Here is a 13,343-nt window from a genome sequence, read left to right on the forward strand (position 1 = left end):
GCACATCTGCCAGGCCGGAGCCAATCTGATGTGAGTAACGGCGCCCCTGCCTGTGCGTGTGTTGAGTGCGTCGTGCAAGCGTAAAGGAAGTACAACAACTGGAGTGCTGACGAAAAGAGAGAGAGTGCGAGAGAGAGAGAGAGAGTGCGAGGCGAGTGCTACTCAACTCTCTTTCCCATTCCTCCCTTTCGAAGTGTACGACGACAGCGGCACTGATGTGGCGAAGTCCTGTCGCGCCGTTCGGCTCTGACATTCGTTTCGTTGCCGGAACGTTCCATACAAACGCTGCTGCTGCTGCTGCAGCTGGTGTGGCCCACTACAACTGGTTCTCGTCAGTTGTTGTTTTGAACCGTTCGCGTTTGGTTTTGCTAACGGAGAAGCCGTCGCGTTCATCAAACCAAAAGACGCGCCAAAAAATTATCGCTTCGAATGTGTGTAGTCTATGCACACACACATGCAAGCATACACATAAATTTTATATATGTATGCATGTAAATTTGCAACGTCTTGTGAAATAGTGCAAAAATGTAAATACCAATTGAACAGTTGCCATAGAAATGTTTGAGAATTATGCGACGGGTGCCAAAGTCAAATTAAAACTCATCGAATCGCCGACCACAACAAACCGAACATAATTTGATCGCATGCCGAACAGCAGCAACCGCCGGGCCGGTATAATTGATTAGTATTTTCTAAACATACTTACATGTGTATGTATGTATGCGTGTATGTACATATATAAATGTATGTAAATTCGTTGTCGCGTGTGCTTTAGACAGAGAAATAACACAAACAACTACTAAAAAAAACTGCAATTGTAAACAAAGCAACAACAACAACAAACAACAACAACAACAGTGCCAGACAACCAGGTGTGCTTATAATTGTGTACCCATGTATAAAGTTTGAAAAGGGTATATTTGGTGAGCAAATTTATGTGGCAAACAACAAGAGATAACCGTGAATATGCATGTATATGTGTCTATATATGTGTACACATTTGCGTGATTTTTGGATCGTGCTGTGTGCGCTTCTATTTTCAAAACTTATCCCTATATAATTCAAATGGAGGGTATTTGCCAGTCGAGCACATTTGGTTAGAACACTCTTATTCGCTGTTGTTGTTGTTGTTGTTTTTGTAGGTTTTTGCCATAGTTGCTCGAGCTACTTTTCAGCCAGACGCGCCTTCTCAGTGCCTTCGTTTTCGTTTTCGTTTTTTTTTTTCGGTTTTTTGTTTTGCTGCATTCATTTGCTTTCAAATAAATTTCCTTTTCAACAAACGCTGCACGGCAGCTGTCAGCATCAAATACAGTCATAACACACATACAATACACACTTACACACATATGAGTAAATATGAATGTGTACAGATGTGTGTCAAACACATATGAACACACATACACATACATACATGCTAAATGCATTTCATTTTATTTTGTTCCCTGATTTGGCATAACTGAACATTAGAGAAACGAGCAAATTCTTAGCGTACGATCGGCTCATGCCTGTGTGCTTGACAAGGACAGCAATATAATGAATAATCGCTAATGTAGATCCGTGCATTTGACAGGGACCACAATAGTAAATTATTGCGAATAACCAAGTGAACTAAACGTGTGCAACAACAACAACAATTCGTTCGGTCAAACTGCAAGAAAGCTCAACTCAAAATGTCTGCAATTAGCAGCCGCAATCAAAAAATGGAACAACAGGTAGGTGTAAAGCACACAAATAATCTATTGATTTAACATGCAAATGTGAAATTACTAAATGATATATGCTCATATGTGCATATGTATGTATGTATATTTGCCTTAGATGACTAATTGTTTAGTGATCAACGTACAAGCTAAGCCTAACAACTTTGCAGGCTAATAATTTGTTTTTCAACTTGTGCAGCTGAGGTGCTAAATATAATGTGGCTTTTGTTTTTTATGTGCTGGAAAATGTGGAAAAACATCTGTATTATTTGTGGAAATGTGAAAATGTGTGCAGTTTGAAACCTATTTTAAAGGATTAATTAGAGAACTTTTTGTGGCATTAAGCTGGGAGCTTCTTGCCACTAATTTGAGAGTTTTTTGTGGTTTATATTTTAGAGTGTTTTGCCGCTTAAATTTGAGAGTTTTTCGTAGCATTTAATTCTTGTTTTAGTAGGATTTTTAAAAACGAATAATATTTGTACTTATTTGTTAATACTAAAAATATAAAATAAAGTCTTTAATATATGTATATCTTGTATATATATAATCATATGTTATGTGCTTGTTGGTATATGTGTATTTATTATAAATAAATCTTTCAGCAAAGGTGTCGAACCCCCACTGCGGGCATGTCTATAATCATAACATATGCTCAAAGCTCTCATATGATTCTCTTAGGGTAGCTGTCGCAGCTGGTCTCTTGTTGCTTAGAAAAAAAAAACAGATATGAAACCTAATCAAACCACAAGCTTGAGCAAAATTCATGCTGACAGTTTGCCTTCGACGCCTGCTATCAATGCTCAAAGCTCAACTATTTACCGTTACCATTGCCGTTGCCTTCGCTTTCGCCATTGCCTTTGCCATTTGCCAGTTGAATGAAATTCCCAAGTGCAGCAATTGATTGGGCAATCAGTCAACTTGAAGTGAATGGAAAATAAAAGTAATTTTCCAATTAAGATTAAAACAAAGCTACTTTAAAGTCAATTCGAAACGAGGTGCTTGAAAACTGAAGGCAAGCAAACAAGAGATAATTAACTGCTGCAGTTGACAAAATCAGATTAAACTTTAAACGTTGCTTAAATTAAAATAAACACAATAACAATCAGCAAACAGAAAAAGTTGAATAAAAATGTATTTACACCACTTAGCATAAATCAGCAGGAACAGTGTTGTCCTGTCGTATAACTCATTGTTAAAATACACAAAGGATTAATAAAAAAACAGACAAAATAAAGGCAAAGAAATAAAATTTCAGGACACATGCCCAAAAGCGGCAGAGAAAAAGTTGAATAGTTGTTGTTATGCCCTAGCTGTAACCAGGGGCAACTATCCTGGTAATAAAATAATACACACACAAGCATACACGTATGTGTGTTTATATACATATATATGTATGTAGGTATTGACAAATATGAACAAGTATTTGAAACTTTTGCTTCTTTTTTTTTTTGAGGGGGATAACAGACAAATAAGTAATATCGATTGCATTTGTAATTCTAGCCAAAGACAGCAATAAGTTACCAAATTATTTACCGAGCGCAAACAGCTCTCGACTTATCAAGTACATACGCTCATAGAGCGGGTGTCAAGGACCTCGCACTGAATCTGGGAGTGTGACACAGGCTGTGCTTACTTAATTTGGCTGCCACAAGCTGGCAAGACAATCGAGCCAGGCTAGCCGTAGGCCACACCTAAGCATTCAACACGTTCCGCCCGGCCACAGCGACGCCCCTTCGATACAGCCACCCTCAACCCCCTTGCGAGCGGAAATGACGCATCGCCCAGACTTTTGTTTTTCGCTGCCTATGTGACTTTTCTAGCAATTACTTGCTAAGAAACTTTCATATAATGTTATTATACAGTAAAATGTGTAAATTTTTTAATAAAAAATTAAAAAATTCTTGTGAAAGTTCAAAGTTTGCACTTAGTTGTTATCTAGCAGAAGAATTCGTGGTCGTTTCTACTATTCGCCTGCATCGACTCTTAGCCAACGCAACTGTATGGATCAGCCCTCGTAGCTGTTGCTGTTTCAGCAAAGTTTTTGGCCAACAATTTGTGGCAGTAAGCCGTGACATGCACACAAACAGCGGCATCAAGGAAATCCTAACAAGCCGCGAAAGAAACATAAGCAGCAGGATACCCTCAATGCAGACATCGTAGACAGCAACATAATAGCTGTCTCATTGCCTGTCTCGCTCTGTCAGTTTGTCTCGTTCTAAGTCTATCTCTCCTTTCTCTCTCTCTCTCTCTCTCTGGTATATTTCTAATCCGCGCACATTTCACGTAATATGCAATTTATGCAATGAGAAGCCGATGTCCTGCGGTCTGCGCTCATTTCAATTGCAGATTTCCCTTTCCTCAATCGCAATCTGCCAAGGCAAACCAAACGCTGGCGGCTTTACTTCAATTGCGGGTAGCTGGCGCATAACTTTCACTAACTGTATACTAGGCCATGTTAAGAGTGGGAAATTAATCAGTCAGGAATAGAAAAATCAAGCTAGAAAGTAAACACAACTCAAGCTGTTTTAATGAGTAAATAGGAACAAACATTATGAATGCAGTTTACTCAGGAGCTACGCAGATTTCTTTAGCTGTATAAACGATTATGTAATGTATTTTTATAATATTGAAAGTAATTTAGGTTTTAAATTGCTCTGCTTGAATTTGATAAAGCTTATATATTATATATAAATAGCAGGTATTTTTTGTTATTCACCAAGACTCTATAGCTCTATGGGTATTGTTGATGAATGTATGTGAATGTGGGGATTCCCATTTATGAAAATATTGTTTGTTGGTTTTTGTGGAGAATGTATGCGTCACTATTTATTTGTATTAAATTAGAACACAGCTATGATTTGCTAAAATTGTATTGATTAAGGTTGATGTAATATGTACATGTGATGTGTCGCGCTGAAGCTTAAGAAGTGTCTATATGTATTCTTATTACTAATGATGGTAATTGAGAGATCATGTTTTATCGATAGTATCGATCGAGAATTATTGTGATGCCAGATCGCCACAGTACTCCCTCCTAGACTTCAAGTTGTGAAGCGAACGGGAAGTCTAATTGTGCGGCGAGGTCTTCCAGTTGGTTGATTTGGCATATGTTGAGGAACTGGCTGTGGTGGAGGTGATGATGATGGCGTGATTGCGATGGTAGGTGTGAGTTGTCTTTCTGATTCAATGTAGGCAGGCTTGAGACGGTCGATAGAAACTTTAGTGTCTCGTCCCTTGATGATGATGTTGAAGAATTTTGGGTGCTTGCTTTTAACTTCAAATGGACCATCGTATGGTGGTTGCAATGACTCGCGTACCATATCATTGCGTAGAAAAACGTGTGTCGACTCTGCTAAATCCTTGAAAACGAATGGCTTAGTAGTGTCATGGTTGGCTGTTGGAATTGGTCGCAGATCACTCATGATCCTTGTTAGCTCTTGTGCGAACTCTGTTTGTGGTTGAAACTGTCTATTTATGTGGAAAAATTCTCCTGGCAGGCGTAGCGTTGTGCCATAGACAAGTTGTGAGGCTGTGGTTTGAATATCAGGCTTGTATGCTGATCGTAGTCCGAGCAATATGATTGGCAACTTGTTGGGCCACCCGCTCCCTATTTTGGCACATAATTGAAGCTTTGAGAGTACGATGCCAACGTTCGATGATTCCGTTTGCTTGTGGATGGTAGGCTGTTGTGCGTAGGTGGTTAATGCCAAGGAGTTGCGATAGTTCGTTGAAAAGTTTAGATTCGAACTGTCTACCTTGATCTGTAGTTATACGGGCTGGAACTCCAAAACGAGAGATCCAAGTGTTGATTAATGCTGCTGCAACTGTCTCTGCTTGTATATCTTCGATAGGTACGGCTTCTGGCCACTTGGTGTAGCGATCGATGATAGTGAGGCAGTATCTGTATTGTCCTGATTGGGGTAGTGGTCCAATCAGATCCAAGTTGATATGTTCGAATCGTTGAGATGTGAGTGCGTATTGTTGAAGTGGTGAGTGGACATGACGTGTAACTTTTGATTTTTGACATGGTATGCAATGTTTAACAAAGTTTTTGACATCGGTGTGCATGGAGGGCCAAACAAAACGTTGTTTGATAATGTGAAGTGTTGATTTAACGCCTCCATGAGCAATGTTGTGCATTTTGCTGATGATTGTAGTTCTCAATGGCTGAGGGATGAATGGGCGTACAGTGTCAGTGGAGAAATCACATATGATTGGAGTTGAAGAGTGAGGTAAGCTTATTGACTTGAGTTGTAGAGTTGTAGTCTTATCTTTGAGAATCGTCTTCAGTTCAGAACAGTTGATTTGCGCTTGAGCGATTTTGTTGTAGTCGATTATATTTGAATCTACTGTTGATATGCGAGATAATGTATCTGCTGTAGTGTTCTCAGTTCCAGCTATGTGTTGAATTGATGTTGTGAATTGACTTATGAAGTCCAACTGACGAAGTTGACGAGGTGAAGCTTTTTCGGGCTTTTGCGTAAAAGCGAAAACTAGTGGCTTGTGATCTGTGCGCACATCGAATATTCGTCCTTCTAACATGTAGCGAAAGTGTTTAATGCTGAGATAGATGGCTAGCAATTCACGGTCGTACGTGCTGTATTTGCGTTGTGCATCAGTAAGTTTAATGCTGAAGAATCCCAATGGCTGGCGTTCTTCGTTGATGATTTGATGAAGGACAGCGCCAACTGCTGTGTCACTTGCGTCCGTGCTGAGTGAGAGACTAGCGTCTGGTGATGGATGTACCAGTAAAGTTGCAGTGGCTAATGACTGTTTGCACTCCTCAAAATGTTTGATGGTATCTTCGGTCCAGGATATAGGCGAAGAATCGTTCTTCTTATTTCCCGGGATGAGCTGTACCAGCGGTGCTTGATGTATGATGGCCTTGGGCAAGAATCTTCTGTAAAAGTTGATCATTGCCAGAAAGCGTCGAAGTTCCTTTGCTACTTTGGGCAACGGGAAATCGATGATGGTCTTGACTTTATCAGGCAGAGGTGCTATGCCATTGGAGTCAACGTTGTGTCCCAGAAATTTGATTGAGGTTTGACCAAAACTACATTTACCAGGATTGATTGTAAGGTGATAGCGTCGAAGTCGTTCGAAAACTTGTTTGAGATGAAGTTTGTGTTGTTCTTTGCTGGCGGATGCTACAGCAATGTCATCAATGTAGACGAAAACAAAATCCATGTCTCTGAATGCGGTGTCCATGTAACGTTGGAATGTTTGGGCAGCGTTGCATAATCCAAACGTCATATATGTAAATTCGAATAAACCGAAAGGTGTTGTGATAGCTGTTTTAGGGATGTCGCCAGGTTCTATTGGAATTTGATGAAAGGCACGGTTGAGATCTATTTTTGAGAATATTTTCTTGCCATAGAAAATATGGGTGCAGTCTTGTATATGAGGTAACGGATACCGATCAGGAATTGTCTGTGCGTTTAAAGCTCTGTAGTCGCCACATGGTCGCCAATCGCCTGAGGGTTTGCGTACCATATGTAAGGGAGATGCATATGAACTTTTTGATGGTCGGCAAACGCCGATTTTGAGCAGATATTCGAATTCAGCTTTTGCTGCTTTAAATTTGTCTGGAGTTAGTCGACGTGGCTTTGCAAAAGTGGGAGGCCCTCGGGTGTCGATGCAGTGTGTGACATCCGATGTTGTGGGCTTGGGTGCTGCAAAGTTGAGTTGAGTGATGTCCTTGAATTCTTCCAAAAGCTTGGCGAATTGACATGATGTGTCAAACGTTTTGACAGAGGACGGCGATTGTAGACTGCAGATGCCGCTGCGTGCAAGTAGTGTTTGCGCGTCGATTAACTTTCCTTGCTTAATGTCGACGAGTAAGTTGAAGTGCTGCAAGAAATCTGATCCTAGGATTGGTATAGTGGTGTCTGCTATGATGAAGTTCCATGTGAACGGACGACGCAGGCCAAGGTCGAGTGTAAGGCGAGTTGTGCCGTATGTGTTGATTGTGGATCCGTTGGCTGCAAATAGTGGATTTTCCTTGCAGATATTTAATCGTCGGTTTATTGTTGAGGTGGGTATTACAGATATGTCTGCTCCTGTGTCGATGAGGAATTTTCGACCAGACTTAGCATCTGGAATAAACAAACGATTAGAAGTGGAAATGCTATGTACTTCAACCTTAAGTTTTGGGCTATTTTGAAAGGCGTGTTGGGGTTGCCCATCGACGCTGCCTTTTGAAACCTCGATGGGAGTGATTAGTTTTTTGTCCCGTTGTTGTTTGACTTGAAGTTGCATGGAGCTTGACAATGTTGAGCGCTGCTACCGTACTTGTTGTGGTACCAGCAATATTGATTCGCGTTGCTCTGTTGTGAAGTATTGCGTTGATTGCTTGATGAGCGGCTGCGAGATCGACGATTGTTGTTGTTGTTAAGGCTTTGTGAAAGCTTTTTGCTTATCTCCTGGAGACACTTATCTTGGTCGTCGATTCGTTTCTCTAAACGACTCATGCGAGTCGCCAGTGACGTGTCCTCAGAGTTGATAGACGTCACTGCTTGGATGTTGTCACCTGAGTAATTGAGCGAATCTATGACAGCATCAGCTGTGGTAGCAAGTTGGCTGAGTGGGGTGTTTGGTGCACTTTGAAGAATTCCAACGATGACAGCTCGAGCTGAAGGTGGTAATCGTTTGATCCAATAACGTCGAACAACAGATTCGTCATTTGTGGCATTAGTTTGTTGTAGTTGACTTAACAGGTGGCTAGGGCGTCCATCGCCGAGTTGAATACCAGTTGCGAGCTTATCAAGACGAACCATTTCAGACTCTGCGAATTTGGCGAGAATTGATTGTTTCAGCGTGGTGTATGGATTTGAAGTTGGCTCGTTCACTACTAGATCATGCACTTGCTCCAGATATTTTGGATCTGCGTAGGTTATAACGGCAGTGTACTTCTCGTGCTCTTTACGCGTACCGATGCCCTGCAGCTCAAACCAGCCTTCGAGTTTGGTGAAAAACATTTCGATAGATGTTGTTGAATTTAGTTGAGGGAATGGTAATTTGCTTAAAATGGCATTCATGTTGGAAGTATTCTCTGTAGGTAATTCCGCATCGGTTGAATTTTCTTCGTCGGCCATCTTGTTGCGCAGTTAGTTTTTTGCGCGTCGCTTCGTTGTGAAATAGCGCGTGTTGGCTATGTGTGTGTATGTCGAGACGGCTGCGACGAACTGTGAAATTGTTGCACTTCTTTGTTGATAAAACTTTTTGAGATCACTGGTAATGTAAAAATAAGTAGCTAAAATGTTTGCTACCGAAGTGATCGTCAGCGTGTGTTGCTGATCAAGAAGCTCATTTAGTGAAAAACCAACGGCGCGTATTTGAACTCGGGGTCACCATTTATGGGTATTGTTGATGAATGTATGTGAATGTGGGGATTCCCATTTATGAAAATATTGTTTGTTGGTTTTTGTGGAGAATGTATGCGTCACTATTTATTTGTATTAAATTAGAACACAGCTATGATTTGCTAAAATTGTATTGATTAAGGTTGATGTAATATGTTCATGTGATGTGTCGCGCTGAAGCTTAAGAAGTGTCTATATGTATTCTTATTACTAATGATGGTAATTGAGAGATCATGTTTTATCGATAGTATCGATCGAGAATTATTGTGATGCCAGATCGCCACAGCTCTATCTACCTATAAATTTAATTAGCTTTAACTCTCTCTAAAATATGCTAAATAAAATTCTGATTTTAAGTTAGTTTTAATTTTATATTAATTCTTATCTCCAATGCATAAATAATTATAATTAATACACTTCAATTTTTGGTCATTATTTTTAACTAATATACCCATATTCACTTTCACAAGGAGCATAAACAGCTCACCATAAGGCAACACAAAATTATACTTTCATCTTATAAACAAAAAAAAGTTTTCTTGCAATGCAAAATATGCGAATTTAATGAAAGGAATTTATTCAAAATGTGAAATGAGCTAGATCTCTCTCTTTTATGAGTATAAATAAAACCAAATATTGTATAACTGTATACCTTTTCAAATATTCTGAAGGTGTATTACCACATACCACATACCACATATTATATGTGCAATTGGGCTCTAATTACTTTGAGCATATCATATTATATAGAATTCAGAATTCAGGATTTACCTAATAAACTAGGGAAATCTCTTTTTTAGAGTTTAGTCTAAATTAAAATATTCTATGAAAATTAAAATTATATTTGAATGAAACAGAAGGAAAATAAACCACTATAAATGTAATTTAAATTCCTTTTGGTTTCTCACTTTAGTGAATCTAATTAGACTGTGTATTTGCTTAAAGCAACATCAAAGCTCTTGGATAATTAATTACGTTTTCTGGCGCTCTTCTGCATTTGACTAACTAACTAAGATGTAATTAAGCATGTAGCTCGAAGCCGCATTTGATTAATTAGAAATACACAAATACACATACTGTCATTTAATTGGATTATGCAACAGAATAACGAGCAGGAAAATCTCTGAAAAACATGACACAACAATGAGCAGGGAAATCTGCGGAAAACATGAAAAACATGTACGTGACAATTCGATTATTTAATCTATGCTAATTTATGTGGCAGGACCTAAAAAAAAAATAAATATATATATATATTTATATATGTGAGTGCTTCATTAGTATTTTATTACATTTTGATTGCAAAATAATTACACGAGAGCGATTAAACTCAACAATTATTGGCAATGGTGATTGCAATGGCAATACATGAAAACTAATTGTAAAATATTTAAAAAAGAACCAAAACCCAACTCACATAAAAAAAAACAAAAATTTGGTGTGAAATTCGGAGAGGTATCCTAATTGGGTCAGGGATTAGGGTGGTAATTTTTCGATCAAGTAAAAGCAAGTGAGAACGTTGCAGTCGGGTATGACCGACTGCAGAATACTCATGTATATATGTTATTCTTGAGTCACCCATTGTAAAAGCATTGCATTCATTTGCACAGACTGACCAAAGGATAGACCCGTATCAAAATATATATCTCCCAATACCAATATACTCATTTCATTTTCGTGAATGAGTATAGAAACAGCGAATGCGTTAAATCAACGTGAACATGGCTAAACTGCGGCAGGGGAACACTTAACGTGGCTGCTTAAGTTTTCGCCACAATTAGCCGGCTGAAGAGCAACAATCAGGGCAGACCACAAATTAGAAAAAATAGAAAGAGAAGGGAGAGAAAACAACTGGCAGTGATGGAAGAGGGGCGGCGAAAAGCTACGCCCAGCTAAGTGTAACAAAGGATCCACAGAGCCGCCGAGAGAAACTCAGCTCGAGTTGTGGGGAAAAGCCTGCTGAAATTTTGTGCCATTTCACGCGAATTAATTGTTGCTGGCAATCAAAACAAACGCAGCCGGCCGAGGGAGCAGCAACTTTTCAAATACGTATATATATATACACCATTTACCTCATGCTAATTATAATATTTGCACTTGCCACAAATTCAAAGAACAAAAATGAAAATCGGTAAAACGTTCCCAGTTGGCAGCAGCAGAAGCAGCAGCAGCAGCTGAAGCAGAAGCTAATGGATATTTAAGAGCAGCTTTACGCAACTTGGGCGCATGAAACGCCATGGGCAATGAATATTAATTCTTGAAAAATGTCTGTGTGTGAATGGCAAAGAGGAAGAACTCACTGCATAATGCTCGCCAGGGATATCTGATGAAAGTTAGCTCTATATATATATATATATATATATTTTTTTTTTTTTTATATTGAATGGGTCCAATGGGATGCAATTGCAGCAACTTAATGATGCAAGGCTGGAAAAGTGCGAACGATTTTGTTTGATTTGAATAATGGGCGTATATTGGAGTAAATGATAAACGATATGATAAATTTTTTATTATTATTATCATTATTATTTAGATTAATATTATATTATAAATAACAAATATTATATTTAAAAATTTAAAAAAAAAATATTATATTTTTTTATTTTATTTTTTATTTATTATAATTATTTTATTCTACTAAAAATTCTAAAAACAAAAATAATTATTATAAATATTTATAAATAAAAATAATAAGTTTTTATATTTTAATAAAATAATTTAAACGGTATATATGTATATATAACATATATATAGGTATATGTAACTCCACTCATTATAATTATTATCTTAGTTTTCCACACCTTGAGTTTTTCCACTATATTATTAAAATTATTATAAAATTGGTTGCCCAAATTTAATTTATAGTTGAGATAGTTCTTTATTGTTATTCGATCCGTTAAAATCCAATATTTGCTGCATATCAAGTGTACAATTAACTTGATATACACATATGTACAATAGCGAATATCGATAGACATTTAACAAACATTAAATACATTTTACAGTGTAAATAATAAAATAGCAAAACCTCAGTCACCTTTTGTACACATATTGCTATTTATGGAAACGTTTTCAATTTCGTGCTATTATTATAAATTATTTAATGTCAACAAAGCTGTCTAAAATGCCAGCAGATATTTTAATTAATTTATTTTATGGTTAATGTTTAATTAAGCTCAGGAATGTCACATGACAGAATTACATACATAACTGTATAGATGTGTATTGTATATGTATAATCCAGCTAAAACTTGTTCCATTAAAATGTCCGAGGCAAGCGCCGGAAAGTCGGCAGCAATAAATTTGTTTATTGTCGCATTTTAATTTCTGTCGGTCGATATAAAAATAGATCCAATGCTTCATTTTGATTACGGTCACAGCTTTGCTGATAAGCGATAATAATGAAGAATAAACACAGTTGCCGCGAATTTGGAATACCAAGAAATTCCCCTTGTCACTAAATGATGATTGATGTGCAGCTCAAGGACTCGAGTTTATTTTTGAGAGAAAATTTAGATCGGTGACCTAAAAAAAGAGATGAAACTTGTCATAAATCTGTCACTTAGTGAAGTGAGCCGCGTATGCAAAGCGCGTATACAAGGTGTGAAATGAAGGAGAATAAGAAATATGATAAAATGTTAAGGAAGGAATGCATTGAGAATTCTTGTTATGGAGAGTTATATATTAGAGTGAAAGGATAACAATATATATGACGAATATCTAGAAATAAATGAAGCTGATAGAGGCTGAGAACTATTAGTTGAGTAAGAACTTCATCTAAGAAGAGAATGTGCTAAAGAACAGAAGACCTTTTAATAATGTAAGTCGAAGACTTAAATTAAATAATTGAATGCTTACAAAAATCAGTCATAGTAAAGAAAAGTTTCTGATATGTAAATTTAAATTGAATATGATTTGTATAAAAGAAATAAAACTATATTATAAATAAAATATATTAAAAAAAAATATATACACAAAAATTAAAAATTAGATAAATAAAAAATAATAGCACACCCTGTTTATTTTTTCCGAGCAGAAAAATATTTAATGCCATAAAAAAAAAATGTAAAACACTAAATTTCAGCTTAGAAAAAATGTTCATATATGCATATATAATAAATTATGATTTCATATTATATCATATTATGATATTTATGGTATTTAACATTCTCTAGTCTAGCGTGTTCGTCAAATAACTAACTTTAGTTTCAGGAATATTATAGTACGTTAAATGTTAAAAATTCTCTAGTATAATATATTCGTCAGATAAGAGACTCAAGTT

The 13,343-nt window shown here is 37.2% G+C and overlaps 1 protein-coding gene across 1 annotated transcript in view; it reads left to right on the forward strand.

The window, feature by feature from the left end:
* The first annotated feature begins 947 nt into the window (after positions 1–947).
* LOC6580167 (protein king tubby) overlaps positions 948–13,343 on the forward strand; it is a 35,242-nt gene continuing 22,846 nt past the window's right edge. Inside the window, exon 1 of the mRNA XM_032729724.2 lies at positions 948–1,712. Within this exon, the coding sequence (XP_032585615.1) occupies positions 1,671–1,712 (42 nt within the window). The 5' untranslated portion in view covers positions 948–1,670. The remainder of the gene's footprint in view (positions 1,713–13,343) is intronic.

Source organism: Drosophila mojavensis, unplaced genomic scaffold (genome assembly GCF_018153725.1).
Source record: "Drosophila mojavensis isolate 15081-1352.22 unplaced genomic scaffold, ASM1815372v1 contig_80, whole genome shotgun sequence".
NCBI classification, from domain to species: domain Eukaryota; kingdom Metazoa; phylum Arthropoda; class Insecta; order Diptera; family Drosophilidae; genus Drosophila; species Drosophila mojavensis.